The 20298-nt window shown below is 40.9% G+C and overlaps 1 protein-coding gene across 4 annotated transcripts in view; it reads right to left on the bottom strand.

The window, feature by feature from the left end:
• LOC149077928 (carotenoid-cleaving dioxygenase, mitochondrial-like) overlaps positions 1–20298 on the bottom strand; it is a 62342-nt gene that overhangs the window by 28865 nt on the left and 13179 nt on the right. The window contains exons 1-2 of one of the 4 annotated variants that reach the window (XM_089241532.1): positions 7150–7617; positions 358–576 (exon numbers count right to left, since the gene is read on the bottom strand). In XM_089241532.1, coding sequence (XP_089097658.1) covers positions 358–448 — 91 coding nt within the window. In that variant the 5' untranslated portion in view covers positions 449–576; positions 7150–7617. The other 3 variants (XM_089241534.1, XM_089241533.1, XM_089241535.1) reach the window with 3 other exon arrangements.

The following is a 20298-nucleotide window of genomic DNA, read 5'->3' as shown; positions in this document are numbered from 1 at the left end:
AATTATAAAATAATCGTATATAGTTTACATATATGTTGTTTTTTTTTGCCAAATTTGGAGAAAAAAATTATTACCGTATCGTGACTGGGGTTCGGAAAAATACGCCGACTTTACGATGGCTTCAAATCATGTCGTCGGACTTCGGCCAGGGATCACCGGCCACATCGCGAACTGTTCCGGACATTGGCCGAGTCAATATTTAACGAAATTAACCAATTCGGCAAAGTGGCCGGGGCCCCGTCGCAAATCGGCCAATATTTCGGGCTTTGGCACAGTAACATATATATATATTAAAACGTAGTAAAAAAAAAAACCGTATTTGTATGAGTGAGGTGGAAAATACACAGTATACCGTACCTTTGATTGCACCAGGTACCGATTCCGACGTCTCTCTCTCGCAGGACCTCAGGTACGGGACTCGTTTTCGGACCTCTTCGATGCTGGACATGTTGTCGGTAAGAGGAAACTACGAACTAATACCGGGATATCCAAGGTCGATTCTACGTCGTTCTTCTCTTTTCTCCTTCGGATGTTGATATCGTAGACTTTCCGGTTGATACCCGAAACGAGTCAAATCTGGTTTTTAAAAAAGCAATGAGAAAATTTTTCAGAAAAGTATCGAGTTTTTGTCGATTTGGTTTTTAATTATTTTGAGGACGCTCGAAGGACAGTGATATTAGTGAGAAGAGCGATTATTGCACTTGTTTTTCCTGTCCATTAATATATGTATCTCTTGTTTTTTTATTACAATGTGTACAATAATAATAACAGCAATTACCAAATATTTCATAACCGTTTGACGTAATATCAGTGTTTTTCTTTTATATGATGACACTTTGGAGGCGATGAGGGTCAAAGTCCCCTCTCTTTCCGTCTGTATCTGAGTTTATCTGTAGTGTAAAAGAACAATTGTTCTCTGGGAAAATTCGGAATGGGTATTGTATGTTAATTAGTTAATTACTGTTAGGACTGAAATACACTTGGGTATGCATATAAACAGAAAGGGACAGTCGAGCTCTGTTATAACGATATTGGTTGTAACGACGTCCTTGCTGATATCCTTGCAGCAAGAATAATGTTAAGGGGGGGCCTCTTGCTTTTTTGTGGCATGGTAAAAAACTTTCTGATGTAGAAATATTATTAAAAATATTATTTATATGTATTCCATTGATTTATTTGAAATTTTTACGATATGTATTTGATTGTATGTGCCAATACTATGCCAGTACAAAATTTTGTATATTTTTACAATATTTTTACAGATTTGCAGAAAACGCATCAAAAATAGCTCAGGGAGCGTTCAAGTATAACGTAAGCAAATTTTCAGTCATTTTTGACCCCCCTCCTCCCCTCGTCAGCAAAACTCTGACTCCCCTCCCCCCCCCCCCCCGTCTGCAACGTTTCGTCATCAGCTCTGCCCCTCTGAATCCTAACGCATATTGGTGGGATCAGAGACGTACGCGGGGGTGGGGGGCATAGGGGGGCTCGTGTCCGCCCCCCCCCCCCCGACGGTCAAAAAAATTTTTTTTATTGAAATTTATATATAAGATAATCGACATTTCGTATTGGTAAGTAGGATAAATCGGTCCCATTTCCGTGATAACATTTTATTATCCAGATGACTCTCCGAACCAGATATAATGAACTCTCATTTAGCGAATTTTTCCGAACATCTTCGAAATAACACCTATAATTAGCTCATATTTGACGAATTCTGAAACCTGACCTTGATATAACAAACGCCGCCTGTTTGACAAGTTTTACGATTGTTACGATTTACATGCAATAAATCTTTTTCCCCAACGTTAGGTACAAAAAACAGACGAACATTCCCTGGATGTAATCAGCTCTAATCTCAACAATTTCTTGAGAAAACGTCATCAGCATGGAAACAAAGGTGACGCTTGCAGCCTGGCAGTCGAGCCGTTAGGAGGCTGGTCTCTCACTGAGCAGGTCTGGGTTCGGGCATGAATGTTTACTAACAAATTCCCTGGACGGATCATGCTGATCCCTTGGGAATACGTGAGGATCACAAATTTAATTTAATAATTTAATTCGTCGTTGTATCCGAGGTGGTTGCATTTTATCGACGCTACAAGCAATGTTCATTAACATTATTCTTTATGGGAATGAGTACGAACAGTCAATTATTACAACCGAAGTCGTTATAACCGAGTTTGACTGTACGTTGGGAGTTGCGCATATACACACAACACGTTCTGCATGCACAAATTCCTTAGAAATTTCCCAGAGAAATGTTTACGAGATGTATGTGCGGTTAAGTAGTACGGTAAAACCCCTTTTAACGGGGACACTCCACTGATGGAGTCACCCCTCTTTTACGGTCAAATAATATTTTCCCTTGGTGTAATAAAAGAAATACCATTGAAATTCTTGATAAACGGTCACCCATTTTTTACGGACGAATTTTATTTTCGTCCCACCAGTGACCGCAAAAGAGAGGTTTTACTGTACTTAATCATCTCTAAATTAATTACACTAGTAAAAAAATTAATTCTTTCTAAATCTCTTAAGCTAAGCAAATAGGTGGCTTTCCTTGGATCAGCGTGGAGTCACTTCGGTTATAACTGGAGACACCCAGACTGACGCAAAAATCAACGTAAGCACATCGTAATGAACATTATGTAAATCGAAGAATCAAATAAATCAAGTGAAAGTCAAAGAGCAACGGGCACCAATAATAAATTATAGAAAGTTGTGTAAAATCATATCACAGGAGCAATCAAAAGTTTGATCGATCAAGGATTACATGACGGAGGGGTGGAGCACCCCATTCCGCTAAGACAGTTCAAACGGTACTAGTGTCCTCTTGTCGAAGCAGTCGATTGACGGTGTATTGATAACTGATGTGGTCAATCCTATCCATCCCGATGAAAATTTTACGGGAAACACAGTAAACCAACTTCAGATGAACCAACTTCAACACCACTGTGGTGACGGTACAGTTCGAACCTGGGTTCTCGCATTCGACCACCACAGTGGTTTAGTAGTGTACATACATACCTAAGTTTGACTGTAATAGTCTTGAATGAAACGGTTTCTGCTCAGCTCTGCGAACCCTTAGCCCACCACCTCAAAACCCGGCACCATTGGCACAGTGGCTCGAAACAACGAGCCAGTGATACCATTGCCACGACGATGTTGAGTGTAAGTGGCTGAGCAACTGGCCTCCAAATGCAGAGAGGACGAACGCAAAGGGTTCGCTCACTCAAACTGCCGGGGGTCACGATGCTCGGTACCTCTCTGGTCCACAGAGCTAAGCCAAACTAACAGGGGAGAAAGAACAACGAACCACAAAAACATCAAACGAAGACATTGGGAACCCTTCCCAGAGCTACCTAACCGTGTCAATGCCCACGACCGAAGCCCTAAAAACTGTGATTCTTACCTGAATCTAGATTAAGCCTCATACAGAGGCCTTCCTTCGAGGCCAGACGCAAACACGCGTCTTACCAGATTGGAATCTCCAACACGAATGATTTTCAACAGATATTTCAACACCTCCAAAATGTATTTTTAAGAGATTCCGTCGCTCAATAATGAGCGAGAAAGTAATTCATTTGTTGAAACACATTGTTATTCAACTACGGTGAGAGCGAATCACAGTGGTGCGCAAACCGTGGGTTAAGATGTTTTGTAACGTGTGCTTCAAAAGGGATACACATCCGCGTTTCAGGAACAACTTAGATAGTATAGAGAGATCAGCGGTTCTCAACCTTTTTCGACTCGCGGAGCCCTTTTCAGTACATAACTTATATATCGGAGCCCTGTTTGACTCGAGGAGCCCTTTTTGTATATAATTTTTATTTTGGAACCCTGTAGGCCTCTTTTTTTCATTTTATATATATCTATCAAATTTACTTACTTATTTTATTTTCCTTAAGTCACCGCAGAGCCCCCAAGAAGTGCACGCGGAGCCTCAAGGGCTCCGCGGAGCACCGGTTGAGAACCACTGCTCTATACCATACATTCTACCAAAAACTTCATTCGTCTAAGGATGCCTCGGCTTACGTTAGTGACAGCGAAGAAGAATCTACATGATATAGCTTGTAGTTTGATATAGCTTGCTGAAGTTTTGGCATAATAACCCTTTCTTAGAGGGATAAACATAATTTAAATTTGAAATGTGTGTGTTGATGACTTACTTTCATATTTAATAATAAAATAAATAATTAATTTAATCAATTATATAATATATTTATTAATTTTTCATTAATCTCCATTTCTTACTAAGTACAACTAATTAGAAGTAAGATAAACGCACAGATACGAGCATACAGCTAAACAACATGCTAATGTATGATATTTTCCTTTGTATTTGTATGTATACTTGATTTCTGATTTTTAAAATGACAATGAAATTAAAAATGCTTATATATCTCAAAACTGTGATTTTGGAGTTATCATGTTCTGACCAAACACCACGGAATTGTCAATCATGGCTAAAAAACGATGCCAAAGGTAAGTCAAATTATTTACTAAAACTGCCAATTACGAGAAATTAAACTAGGCAAGAGGGAGGGGGAGAAATCACTCTTCATTGTTATGCTGAAATATGCAAAATAATGCTCCAAAATGTCAAAAAAAAGTCTTTTTTCAAAAATTAGTTGGTGCTCAAAAGATTTCAAGACTATGAACTTCACAAAACGAGGGCGAATGGATAGTTTGATAGTTTCAAATTGCCGATCAGTACCGTAATTTTCTTACAGAACTCAGAAGCGAAATTCAAATGGATTCAAATGGAACTTTATTTTAAAAAAACTGAAGGAAGATTACCCAAACCAGGCACATATTTTGCAAAACAATCGCATGCAGCAAAGTGATCTAGTTTATGCAAGAGAATTTATTGGCTTTTAAAAGCACATATAGTAGGACGCAAGGTGCAAGTATTGAGCAAAATCGTGACCAATTTCCTCTTTTAAAACTGCAAATCATCGAGGGTTTCAAAAATGTTTCGCAAATAAAATTAACATCATGTCGAAATCGTTACAAGCTCTGTAAATTCTTGGAAATCGCCAATGATAGGCACCCCCCCCCCCCCCGCTAGCATTCCATGCCATGGTCTCCGTGGAAAATTCCATTTTCCACCTTTAGGAGGGTTGTTGCTTTTGCGTATGTCTTGCGCTTAAGCATGGGTCTATTTCCTACATGGGAGGTTACTTGTTGTCGTTGAGTTAACTCCTCGTCCTCAGCGGGTATTTCCTCCATATTATCTTCACTTGCACTCACAGAAGGAACTAGATTACTGCACTACCTAGAACGCTAGGCTTTGAGGCCTTAGCTTTTTTGTGACCCACGCTCTGTCCCACTAGGGGATATAAGTTGATCCGTCTCAGGAAACGTGGGCCACGGTGGAGAAAACCAATGACATCCAAGACCAGCAAACCACCCACACCAAGCCACAAGCCAACCAGCAGCAGGACCCATTATACAACTTCACCCCCTCCCCACACACACATACTTCCCCACTTGTTGTACATGAAATGATATATCAATAAAAAGATATGGTGGAACATAGGCAGGTGCAGAGACCACATCAACTTTTTTGTGACCCAATACCTGCTTTAGAACCTGATTTTTCAAGGTTCCATGGGTACCTTTTGCAATGTCAGAAACTAGCCGGTTGGTTTAGTGAGCAATCCGTACACACTGGTAAGACCTTATCCTTAACCTTATCGAATTCTGATGTGTGATGCTTATCGGGGCATTTTACACATCGGGTTTCATTATAAAAATTACGGTCTGTGTACCCATTCCAAGCTTGGCAGTTATAACATCGCGTCTAACCCTTCCTTCTTATATAGGTTTCGACCCTATCTTCAAACAGTTTAACGAATCCAGTTGGTACATTTCTTTGCTCTTATCCGTTCCAGGCAGATACATATGAGACAAAAACCTTTACACCATGATTTTGACGAGGGCTCTTTAATTGTTCAACACTAGTAATTGCGTAGCCCAAATCCTCAAGGAACTCCTTAATTTCATCGGAAGATGTTGTCGTGTCCAAGTCCCTAATAACTGCGTTCAAGTTTTTATCAGACTTTAATATGAATGTGCTGCATTTTACTTCTTTTTCAAGCGTTTTAGTCATAGCACTATGATCATTTTTAGTTGTTACAGACAGGCATGACAGCTGACCACCCAGACAGACCATCTTGGGATGGTTTGCGCTCTTTCCCAAAGGGATGGACGGTCTCGGAGAGCATATAGTTGTTACATGTAATTTGCACGTTTGTACCAGTTTTCTTAGCATCAAAACTTGATTCTCAAACACCCCTAATTTTGACTGACAATTCTTTCCAGTTCCTATATTTTGTGAAATTAAGTGGGGGTATTTCTGACTTATTTCTTTTTCTTTTCCACTAATTGCCACTCATTAGTGTTATTGGGATCTGGGTCATTAGTAACTTCACTTTCAACGTTCTTCTTTGTTGATTTTTCATTAGCTCTATTGGGCAAACAGTTATCAGGTTTATTAGATGGACCTGCAACCTGATAATTAGCTTGATAGAGGGGCGAGGCGGGGAGGCTTTGAGGACTAAGGAATTTATCCGCAGTCTGTGTGCTTCTCTCATCAGTCATCTTTTCACTGACAACAATATCAGGAGTGCCTTTAGTTTTCTTTTTGCTACGAATCTCTACCGGTATTTTTTGTCATCTTTGTCTTTACATAGTCCACATTTCTGATTATCACAATTGAATAACGATCTCATACTACAGAGTAATTAGGTACTAATTATATTCTATGAGATGCAACATCAGTTGAATTTTTTGTTGTCTTTAACCAGTTTAAAAATGGTACGAAAATTACCATCAGTCTCACATTCATTGCCTACTTGAGATCGCCATGTACTGAACATATTATGGTAGTGAACACTTCAACAAAGAATAGGATTCAGTTCATTCAGAATTAATTCTACAGTGCCCTCTAGAGGAACCTACTCGTCATCAACTGTCTCCTTAATCTTACCAATTATATTAACTACATTTAATATGCCCTTACCTAGCAATAAAATATGCGCAAGGCATACCTTCATTTTATTTTTGTCCAACCATGATCCGCCACATTTTGCACTACTATTCTCACACACAATTCGGCAAGAGAATGACAACAGAAGTAGCACCTACCATTCTGCCATTTCGTCGCCACAAAAACAGCTATCCAGCATATAATGTATCCAAGCAGTAATAAATGTCACGGAAGTGGAATCGTGGAAGAGCAAGAGCTGCAGAAATATGGTCTCGTTAAGACCGCTGCGCACATACACTAGTCACCCACCTTCACGATCTCACCGCCACCCCACACACATACGCACGTTAGTCACTGCCGTCCTTACGTAAGCTTGACAGCTACATACTCTGCTGAAGCCGCTGAAATAGTACTTCTACTCACGGACGAGTCTTATTATTTATTTGCTCAAACCGTTGGGAGAGAGAGGAAAAATACTTTTTTCTACTCTGGATGAGATGTCACCGATGCGCGATCATCGCAGCTCGTTTAAAGACAGCACTACCCACGTACATCCGTTCGCTACGACAGCCACTAAGCGAATTGAAATTTTGCGTTTCTGGCATCTACGAAGTTTACGTATCACTAATCTAGGGTTACCTGTTTCGAAAACTGAGAAAGGAGGACGCCTGCGCGCGCACCCTTGATGACGTCATTTTCCACCGATTTTCGCAACAGGTGGCGTCACTTTTCGTCCAAAAAAAAAAAAAAAAACACTACCACCACAATAATGTTTCCCAGCTGAAACAGAACTGCTATATATGTGATACGGAAGTTTGATAAACCCGATTATTATGCACAATCACCGCCTATTACGCATAGTTACCAACCATTTTTGTAAGTTTAATAAATTTTGTTTTTCACAATTACCGGTGATTATGTGTAATCCCCAGCTCGTATTGGTAAATATGATAAATCATCAATAAACTATATAAATCTCCCAGAAATTTTGCTCAAATTTCAGCCGAAGATGGTGGAGTCGATCAGTGATGTTGTTTATGTTTAAAAATGTTGATAAATGTGCAGAAAATACGCACTGATTCTGAAATTCTTCAATTTTATGCATTTGTGCGCATTATAATGAGGACGTGTACTTTTTTTCAGTATTAATTAATATAGAAACAAGTCAAAATTTGAACAAATGCATTTGCGTACAATCCTGGCTCTAGTTAGGAAAAAGTTTATTCGAAATCTCCCGATAAGTTGTCAACAAAGAGGAACAAATATTAATGATATAGTAGATTTGTTTGATATTTCTCGCGGAACACTTGAAGTGTCTGTCCTCACGGAGCACCAGTGTTGCGCGGACCACGGATTGAGAGCCACGGGTCTCAGGAACAAAAGTACTCCTTACGATGGCACAGGTCGACCGCTGGCAGACTTGATAATTTAATTCTAAATTAAATTAAAAACTATTCGATCGTGAAAGTGATATTATAATTTTGGGATTATTTGAAAAATTACAAATTACAATAAGTAGGTTTAATATGAAGATGTGGTTATGAAGTCCACACTCGTTGTAAAAGCCCACGTTATAGCGACCATTCCATTACAACGACTGGTAGGTTAGGTCTTAAATGTTTTCGCAGGACAACTATCATATATGTTTTACTTCCGATATAACAACTCTCCCCCCCAATTTAACATCCGTTTTCGACGGTACGAAGGGGGTCGTTATATCGAGCGTTGGACCAGGGGTCCTCAACCTTTAAGAAACGGCGGGCCGAATTGCAACTTCCCACGAAGTCCACGGGCCACTAACTCATGTAATTTAGTGACATTTTAATGAAAAAGGCCAATGGGGCCCCGAGTTGAAAAGGGACGAAAATGACTGAAGACTTTCAATTATTCAGAAATTATTTCTTTTATTAATTGGCAATTTTGATTGGATCTGAAATAGTTTTTTTTTCACTAATTATGAGGTTTTTATTAATCGCTGATTTAATTAATTAATTCTGAGATTAATTTCAATCTTAAATCACTTCAAATGATTATTTATTTCGGTAATTCTGGAATTATTTTCCTTCTCAGTATATCTTGATACCATTTCTTCCAATAATTATGAAATTATTCTTTTATTGATTGTGAAATAACTTCTATCACAGAAATTAAGAAATTATTTCTGTCATTGATTTATAAGTTTTTTTTTTTCACTAATTCTGAAATTATTTGTTTCAAAAATTCAAAAACTATTTCATTCAGTAATTCTCAATTTTCATTAATTCTGGAATTCGCGAAATTCTTTCATTGTAATCCTGAGTTTTCATCAGTTTGTTCCGGAATTATTCCATTTATTCTATAATTATTTCTTTCATCAGTTTCGAAATTATTTCTTCCCCCCCCCCCATGGCCCCCACCTCTGTGTACGTCTCTGATGCCACCAATATGCGTTAGGTTTCAGAGAGGCAGAGCTGATGACGAAATTTTGCTGACGGGGGTGTCAGAGTTTTGCTGACTTTTGCTGACAAGCAAGGCCGGACTTGGGGGGTTTTGCGAAAGGTGCGGTCGCACCGAGCCGCCAAATTTCAGGGGCTGCAATTTTTCCAAACGAAACCCTTTCCTTTTCCAGCATATGCTTCGGAAATATTTGATTAAAATTTAATTTTTTTCCCATTAGACTCTTATTGATTGTGAAAGGATACTTTCAGTTTAGGGACCTTATAATGTCATTTTTAATGTTATTAGGTACGGCGTTAGGTTATTTTAAAGGGGGAAAAGAGTGTATGCAGATGGAAGGGGGGGGGGGTCGCATTCTTCACCCCTGAAAAAAGGTCTGGCCCTTCTTTCTGCCATTAAAGAATAACAGGGCTATATTAACGAAGAAAACAAACACGCTCAGGGCATCAAACGAAAAGGGGCACCACAAAAGAAATCTACTAATTTTTCCCCATTGAAAAACTCCCCTCTCGTTGGAGTTACCATCTGGTCTGTAGCATGAGCATCTCTAGATGATGACTGCCTCGTAGCGAGGCAATTCGACACTCCTCCGAAGTGTTAATTGCATGCCTTCCTCGGAAGCTCTGAACTGTCATGTCACGATGTTTCCCTAAGAAGGCTTGAGAACTTTTTAGCAGTTTCCAGCCATAAACGCCGCATCTGAATCATTCTCTCATATACGGGGTGATTATAAAAAAACTATCCCGACATATGGGGCCCTAACTATCATACCATTCACAGAAACCGAATGAAATTTTGCATAAGGTATTTTGAGGTATGCGCTCAAGAATGATATGGAAAACAACAGTGTCACTCTAACAGTTACGGTTACAGTGAGAAAATATCAAGCACAAACAAAAAACTTGGTGTTGCCATTTGATATTTTTGAAATTTTCTCACTGTAACCGTAACTGTTAGAGTGACACTGTTGTTTTCCATCTTTTTTGAATTTGCACTGCACTACAATAAGCAATATAGCACAATAGCAATAACCAATAAGCATTATATTAAGCAATACAGCACGCGATGCACTCAATTCATCACGCGATGGATACGTTATGCATAACAATAGCAATGCACCGCAATCAGTAATTCAACATATTGCAGTGCACCACAATAAGCAATACATCATAATAAGCAGTAGGCACGACATTATAATAAGCAATACGGCACACGACGTATATGGGATTGCAAATCAAGATTGGGAGAAAGCAAAAGGACAATATAAATTTAAATAATTATAATAATAATATTATAATATAATTATAATAATAATATTATAATATAATTATAATATAATATTATAATAAATAATAATTTAATTTTAAATTAACTAAAATACGTAATGCATAACAATACACAATACGTACTGCATTATAATATGCAATAAAGCACGCGATGCACTACAACATGTAATGCATAAACAATACGCAGAACGCACCACAATAAGCAATACAGTTGAGTACGCAATACACCACAATACACAATAATCACTGCATTGCAATGAGAAATACAGCACACGTTGCACTATAACGCATAATGCATAACAATACGCAACGCACCACAATCAGCAATGCACCACGATAAGCGATACAGCACGATACGCAATACGCACTGCATTATAATAAGCAATACAGCACGCGATGCATGACACAATAAGCAATGCACAAAAAATAGCAGTGGACCGCTATTTACAGTGTACCCAATACAGCATAAAATGTAATTCACCGCAATACGCGATGTATCGCAATAAGCGAGGCACCATGATATACGCAAAAAGCATGTAAGCACTGCATTACTGCATTAGAATAAGCAATACATCCCGTAATGTGCTGCAATGCGCAATGCACTACAATAAGAAATATGGCACATAAAACATGCAATGCACACCATCGGCGATTCAGTACAATATGCAATGCACCAACCATCATAGGCAATACAGCACAATAAGTAGTGCACCCTATTCAGGGTACCGTAAAAAGCAATGCACCACTATATTCAGGGCATCACATTAAGCAATACAGCACTTAATGCAACCACTATCGGCAATACAGCACTTAATGCAACCACTATCGGCAATACAGCATTTAATGCACCACCATCGGCAATACAGCACAATAATTGGTTCACCACCATATTCAAAGCACCGCAATAAGCAATGAACCACTATATTCAGTGCACCACATAGAGCAATACACCACCATCGCGATAAGCGAAACAACACAATGCGTGTGTGGCCACCATCGGCAATACAGAACAATATGAATATATAAGAAATACACCTCCATCATAGGCAATACAGGGCAATAAGCAATGCACCATAATACGAAACGAACCCCCAATACACCATAAGCACTGCATTGGAATAAGCAATATGGCACGTGATGCACTGAAATACGTAATGCATAACAATGAGCAATTGGCTAATATTATATTTACAAAAATAGTCATTAAATTGCCAGGTTTCCCACTCTCTGATTTCGATAAGTAATACGCTGCCATCATAAATACAGCATAACACTCGATGCACCGCAATACATACGTTATACACAAGGATAGGCGATACACAATAAGTAACGCACCACTTTATGCAGTGCATCACAATAAGGAATGCATCACTATACGCGGTGAATTTCAACACACAAAGCACCATCACCGCCAATAAAGCACAATACTACCACTATGCAGCGCACCACAATAAGAAATACAGCACAAAACTCAATACATCACCATCGGCAATACAGAAAAATAAGTAGTGCACCATGGTAAGTAATGCACAGTAGTGTAATAGTAAGTAATACACAAAATACGCAATACAGCACAATTCGCGATGCATCGCAATAGGCAAAGCACTTTAATATGCATTGCACCACAATACATAATAATAAGCACTGCATTAAGTATAAGCAAACGCACTAACACACTACACATACTTCTCGCAAAATAAACAATGCAGCACCGAAATACAGCGCAATACGCGATGTATCGCAATAAGCAAAGCACCATAATACGCAATGAGCCTTAATATACCATAAGCACTGCATTACAATAAGTAATACAGCACGTAAAGCATCACAATCAGTGATGTATGCAATCAGTAATATAGTGCACCACAGTACTTCACATCGCAATAAGCAAAGCAATGCACACACAATACGCAATAACGCTGCATTAGAGCAAGCAATACAGCACGCGATGCACCATTATTTGCAATGCACCACAATGAGCAAATGCAGAACAATGTGCAATGAAAAGCAAGAAAACAATGAGATTCATCCTCGACTCGCAATGAAACCTGTCATTAGATGATATATATCGAATGCCGCGCCCTGGGTACCCGCACCCGGTGAACACACTGTATACCTGTCCACATACCTCTGGGTACATGCACAAAACTTGGTTCCTACAGGTCAAGCAGTTCGTGATGGGTTCAGGAGTTAAATGAAAACTTGACCCAAAATCATAACCGATTTCCGTAACAGAAAAACGTAACTCATTGCCGCACTCAAAAACGTCACCGATTTCCGTAATAAAAAAAATCGTCACTAATTTCCGTTGGGAATTAGTGACGTAGTAGAAATGGGCCCTTTTCGAGTCTGATTTTATATTACACTATATTATATTTTACACTATATTATTTTATTTTATATTACACTATATTATATATTTTTGTCATGGTTTCTTTTTTTAATTCACTGCAATTTGAAACGGCTCATCATTTTCCCCGATTAATGACTTTTCTGTGATTTTAGTATGTTGGCGACTTTCTTCACTGTCGGCATCACTTTTTTGTGATTATCAGCAATGTTCCACATTTTCCCGTATTTCGAAGAAAAATTTCACGTATTTTACTCGAGCACATATGGTCAGCCTACTTTTTAAGCATTAATGGCAGGTGAGGAATAAGTTTGTCCACAAGTTTGTAATAGAAAATAGACAATATGCATTTTACAGCGACATCTAGTCTTCGACATGCTGTGACATGATTGTAGATGATGCTGATCATGATAGAATAATAGTTTTGTCTTTTACTACTTTTTAGGCACTTTTGGTACTGCTTTTTGGTACCAGTTTGGGCTCGTTTACTTATATTTGTTACAGACAACCAACTGTTCACAGTGACATCTAACGAGTCTTTATATTCCGAGAAATCATAAGCTGAGAGAAGTGTATTGGGCTTTTTCTACGTTGTAGGCTCTGGTAGAAGATTGATTTGTTTACTTATATTTGTTACAGACAACCAACTGTTCGCAGTGACATCTAACGAGTCTTTATATTCCAAGAAATCATCATAAGCTGAGAGAAGTGTATTGGGCTTTTTCTACGTTGTAGGCTCTGGTAGAAGATTGATTTGTTTACTTATATTTGTTACAGACAACCAACTGTTCGCAGTGACATCTAACGAGTCTTTATATTTCAAGAAATCATCATAAGCTGAGAGAAGTGTATTGGGCTTTTTCTACGTTGTAGGCTCTGTTAGAAGATTGCTTTGTTTAATTATATTTGTTACAGACAACCAACTGTTCGTAGTGACATCTAACGAGTCTTTATATTCCAAGAAATCATCATAAGCTGAGAGAAGTGTATTGGGCTTTTCCTACGTTGTAGGCTCTGGTAGAAGATTGATTTGTTTAATTATATTTGTTACAGACAACCAACTGTTCGTAGTGACATCTAACGAGTCTTTATATTCTAAGAAATCATCATAAGCTGAGAGAAGTGTATTGGGCTTTTCCTACGTTGTAGGCTCTGGTAGAAGATTGATTTGTTTAATTATATTTGTTACAGACAACCAACTGTTCGTAGTGACATCTAACGAGTCTTTATATTCCAAAAAATCATCATAAGCTGAGAGAAGTGTATTGGGCTTTTTTATATTTTTTAGGCTCTGGTAGAAAGTCGATTTGTTACTTATATTTGTTACAGACACAGACAACCTATCTACAACCTGTACAGGCCCCCTAGTCTTCATTTTTGGCTTCTCCGGCTGTCTTGGCTCAGCGCGGAGTTAGAGGGCCCCTAGGCTGGAATAGATGGCGAGCCCCCAAACCAGCTTTTTCACGGGCCCCTATGTGGTTAATTTATAGCGTGAAAAATCAAAAAGTGATAAGAATCGTTCCGGCCCCTGTCAGCCCTGCCCTTGGCGGGGGAGGATCATACCGAAAAGTATATATGATATACATATATCACCAGTGCTCCCAACACACAAGGTCGGGTACCCGGGGGATTGCGCATGTACCTTCAGGGGGAAGTTCAAAGGTTTTTTTTCCAGGGGCCTTTGATGGATCTTATTGTTTTCTTGCTGTTTAACATTGAAAAATTTTCGATAGCGAAGCCGAATATATATCCAGTCTGGGGGCCCCATAAAATTTGCGAATTAGGTCACGGGTAATTGCGTCGGGGGTGGAGTCGGAATTTATTCGTTGGTAAAATGAATACCAATGAACATTTGCCGTGGCTCTCACGGGGGTGGGGGGATGCCTGATAGGCTTCCAAGTCAAAGGCCCGTTTCATTTTGGGGGCCCCGGATGAATCTCATTCTTTTCTTTAACATTGTAGAATTTGCAACAGCGGAAGCCCGAGATGAATCCAGTCTGAGTCCTTTACTAAAAGTCTGCGTATTGGGTCCCCGCTACTGGATGTGGGGCCTCCGATTTTATTCTTTGTAAAATTGATAAAAACGAAAAATCTTCGTGGCCTCTCACGGGGAGGGGATTTCCCACAATCCTCCAGATCGGCGCTCCCATGAAAAAGTTGACAGGTTCCATTTCGGGGCCTCGGATGAATCTCATTGATTTTTTTGTTTGACATTGTAAAATTTGCAACATTAGTAGTCCGAGATAAAGCCAGTCTGGGGCCCGACTGGCGAATTAGCCCTAAAATATGCGAATTGGTGTCCTGGTTAGGGGGATCCGGAACTTTCGCCCCCAACATCTCGCCCCTGGAACGTTTCGTCCCCGTTACATTTGGCCCCCGGAAATTTCGCCCCGGTACATTTGGCCCCCGAAAAATTCACACCTGACATTTCACCTGCCCTGAACGCATGAGTGACCGTATGAGTGATCGAGTGACCGTGTGAGTGACCAAGTGAGTGTGAAATGGACTGTAGGAGTGCGTTAGTGACCGTATAAATGACTAAGCGAGTGGCGGAATGACTCACCACGTGAGTGACCGTATCAACTAGTATGCAAAAGACTTTATGAGTGAATGACCGTATGAGTGACCACGTGACTGACCGAATGGCCATATGAGTGACCAAATGAATGACCGCATGAGCGACCAAGTGAGTGATTGAGGGATTGACCTTGTGACCAAGGGAGTTACTGAGCGATGAAACGTTTGATTGAATGAGTGGCCAAGTGTGAGTGACCGATTAAATGCTTGTGTAAGTTTCCAAGTGAGTGACTGAGAGTGATTGAGCATATGAGTGACCAAAGGAGAGACTGAGTAATTAACCGTATGAGTGAACGAGTGACTGACCGAATGGACGTATGAGTGACCAAGTGAATGACCGCATGAGCGACCAAGTGATTAACTGTATGAGTGATCAAGTGAGTAATCGAGGGATTGACCATGTGAGTGACAAATGGAGTTACTGAGCGATGGAACGTTTGAGTGAATAAGTGACTGACCGAATGAGTGACTAATTAAATACTGGTGTAAATTCCCTAGTGAGTGATTGAGCGTATGAGTGACCAAGGGAAATACTGAATGATTGAGCGCATGAGTGACCGAGTGGCTGACGGAATGAAAGACCGAGTGAATGCTTGTATAAATTTCCGAGTGGCTGAGAGTGATTGAGCATATGAGTGATCAAGGGAGAGACTGAGTGATTAACCGTATGAGTGACCGAGTGGTTAACTGCATGAGTGACCAAGTGAGTGACTGTATATGTGACCAGGTGAGTGACGGTACGAGTGTCCAAGTGGGTGATCAAGGGACTGACCGTTTGAGTGACCAAGGGAGTTACTGAGTGATGGAACGCATAAGTGAATGTGTGACCAAGTGAGTGACCAATTGAGTGGCCGAATGAGTGACCGAAAGATTGATAAAGTGAATGATTGACCCAGTGAGCGATTGATTGATTGACAAAGTGAGCGACTGAGTGATTTACAAAGTGAGCGATTGAGTGATTGACAAAGTGAGCGACTGAGTGATTGACAAAGTGAGCGATTGAGTGACTGACAAAGTGAGCGACTGAGTGATTGACAAAGTGAGCGATTGAGTCATTGGCAAAGTGCGAGGGTGGAGTGTCTGCCAAGATGATCCTCCTCATCCCCTCCCTTTTTATAGGTGGTTACGTAGCACTGAGTGACCAAGTGACTCACACTTTAATGGATCCTAAGAATTTGGAATTTTCAGTTTAAGCATAAAATATGTTTCCCAAATTTACGTTGCTGCGAAGTTTTTCAATATAAGCAGAGGTATTACCGTCCTGAACAAAAACATTGAAATCCCCCCAAGGGGTACCTTTTCCCTCCCCTCCTAGATATCCAGGTGGGTTTAAATAAAAACCTTTATACTTAGGTTCACCATGCATCATCGAGGAGAATGCAGGGAATTGCAATGCTGAATACGGCTTATCACTAAATTTTGCCAAAAATTGCAATTTATTGCACTTATATGATCACTCACAGAGTCAGGGCAGGTGAAATGTCCGGGGGTAAATTTTCATTAAATTTATTTAATTTCATATTCCTTTCTCAACTCGATCACTCATATATTCACTCATTTGATCACTTGTACCATAATTCATATGCTCACTCATATGGTCACGCGTACGATCAGGGCAGGCGAAATATCAGAGATAAATTTCCGATTTACTTGATTACGCACTGAATCACTCATATGGTCACTCACTGGGTCACTCATATGATCAGGGTAGGCGAAATGTCAAGGCGAAATTCCCGGGATGAAACGTCCGAGGCGAAATTTCCCGGGGCCAAATGTACCGGGGACGAAACGTGCCAGGGGCGAGATGTCGGAGGCGAAATATCGGGGGCAAAGGTTCCGTGAACGCCGGTTGGGGGCCCTTGATTTTATTCGTTGGTAAAATGAATATAAATGAAAAATTTTCACAGCACTCGCAGCGGAGGATGAACGGCAAGCTTCCAAGTCGGAGGCCCCATGTTTACAGGTTTCATTTTGGGGGCCCTAGATGAATCTCATTCTTTTCTGTTGTGTAACATTGTATAATTTGCAACAGTGGAAGCCCGAGATAAATCCAGTCTGGATCTCCCACTAAAAATCTGCGTATCGGGTCCCCGCTACTGGATGTGGTCCCCGCCCTGGATTTTATTCGTTGTAAAATTAATAAAAATGAAAAATTTTCGTGGTCAGATAAAGCCTGTCCAGGGCCCCAACAAAAGTATGCGAATTCGGTCCCGGGTAATTGGTTGGGGCCCTGAATTTTATTCGTTGGTAAAATGAATCTAACTGAAATTTTTTTCGCGGCACTTGCAGCGGGGATGTCCGACAAGCCTCCAGATCGGGGCCCCTGGATGAATCTCATTGATTCTTTTTTGTTCAACATTGTAAAATTTTCAAAATTGGTAGCCCGAAATAAAGCCAGTCTGGGCTCCCCCCCCCCCTCCATTAAAAATCTGCGTATCGGGCCCCCGCTACTGGATGTGGGACCATGGATTTTATTCGTTGTAAAATTAATAAAAATGAAAAATTTTCGTGGTCGTATAAAACCTATACGGGGGCCCCACTAAAAGTATGCGAATTGGGTCTGGGGATGTCCGACAAGCCTCCAGGTTGTGGCCCTATGGAGAAGTTGACAGGTTTCATCTCGGGTGTCCCTGAATGAATCTCATTCATTTTTGTTGTTTAACGTTGTAGAATTTGCAACACATAGGTAGCCCGAGATAAATCCAGTCTGGGGCTCCACTAGAATTCAGCGAATTGAATCTGGGCCCCCCCCCCATGGCGAAGTTTTCTGGGGGTACTTAATGAATCTCATTTGTTTTTTGTTGCTTAATTATTGTAAAATTCGCTTCTTCAGTAAGCTGTTGCTTTCATATGTCCCTTTCCATAGCACGCTGATGAAGAGGGGCGAAATAAACAAATAATGTTGTAAAGAGAAGGGGCAGGGGGAGGGGTTGGCCGCGCTGCAGGGGGCAGAGCCCCCCCCCCCCCCCGTTCTATAATATACAGTCACAAACTCGAAAAGGGCCTGTTATCGGGAACCGTTTGACTCATCGCGACAAAATTATGTGTATGTATCCAGAGGCTCGCACCCTCCCCGCCCCCACCATCCTGCAGCGGGACCGCTAGGCTGGAATAGTTCGCGGACCCCAAACCAGCTTTTTTTCACGAGGGGGGCATCCCATCCTGTGGTTAATTTATAGTGTGAAAAATCAAAAAGGTTATAAGAATCGTTCCCGAGTACCGCATAGTGATTGGATGTGGGGGGCACAGAAATCGCCAATTCTGAGCCCGATCATTTCTTTTTTTCACAGTGATGATACTGGCACGAGCAGGGAATTTTTTCCCCAAATATTTCGAGGGAAAATGGACTACTTACTGACGTCACAAGTGGACTGCGGAGGCTTCCTATCTCTAGGTGGTGCTGATCGAATACACCCGGGACATAGGCGGAGATAGACTTGGAAGTCTGGGGGGGGGGCACGGTCATTATTGCTGGGGGAGGGGGCAAGATGATGATGATGACAATTCATATATGCATATATACATTCGATCAGTCGACTCCACCTTTGACGCTGGGGGGGGGGGGGGCTATAGCCCCCCACGCCCACCCGTATCTCCGCCCATGACCCGGGATTTCAAATATCCCCATAACCAGAATTCTGCCAGTGTGAAATCTGGAGACCGAGGAGGCCACGGGAACCTGCAACGCGTGCTAATGATTTTGTCTTCCCCGAACGTCTGTATCAGGAATGCCTTGACCGGATTAGCATTGTGACTAGTTGCTCCATATTTCATAAACGTGACGGTAGAAAGCGCATCTCTTTCACGCAAACAAAACGTTGCTGGATTTGTGATTCGCCTGCAGTGTGTTATTCCCTGTGGTGGTGGTCGTGTTTAACACATGCTGATGTAATAAACGATTTGGAGCAAGGGCGTAGCGAGGGGGGGGGGGATTGTGAGAAACTGTGAAATGTGAGCAAATGACCGGAAAAAGGGAAAAAGATGGCCAAATCCATTGTTCTGTCACTTTGGTCCCCCCCCCCCGAAATGAAAGTGGTGCCCCCCCCCCGAACGAAATTTCTGGCTACGCCCCTGATTTGGAGGCATTCGGTTCGTTATTTGAGTATCTTTTATCTGACTTGTGTACGTCAGCGCCACCTATAGGCTGCTTTTTAGTTATTTATCTCCGTCAAAACAATTTCCGTGACTATGCTAACCCTACGAACCATTTTTTACTTCGGTCATCTTTCCGGTTTTCATTTGTGAATAAAAGATTTGTTTCATAGGCCCGTTTAGGACCCGTACTTAATCCCACTATCAGCCTTTTTGAGCTGGGCATGGGGCAAAAGTTTGATTCTGGTCTGGTCTGGGTTTTCATTCGTTTTTAAAGTTTCAACGGACTTTTTGCCCACCCTGTATGTCGTCACAGTGGTGGTCGGCTGAAGTTGGTTTCCTGTGGTTCCCAACTATGAGGAGCGAATGTGAGCCAATCTCCTCGTTAAAAAGTCTCGCCACAGAGAGCAACAGTCCTACAACAGTAAAATATGCAATCGTTGCACTCCACTCATAGTTCGGGAGATAGGTGGCAGATGGCAGTACTATAACGTGCGTTATATAGAGGCAAGCTTCACGTTAGTTTCACGACACGGTACCAATTCTTTAGAAGTTCCTCGAAGGAA

Source organism: Pholcus phalangioides, unplaced genomic scaffold (assembly GCF_987345545.1).
Source record: "Pholcus phalangioides strain wild (caught in Gottingen) unplaced genomic scaffold, Ppha-v1.0 ptg000014l_1, whole genome shotgun sequence".
NCBI classification, from domain to species: Eukaryota; Metazoa; Arthropoda; class Arachnida; order Araneae; family Pholcidae; genus Pholcus; species Pholcus phalangioides.
The sequence above is the reverse complement of the archived record's forward strand: the minus strand, read 5'-3'. Positions and strand labels throughout refer to the sequence as shown.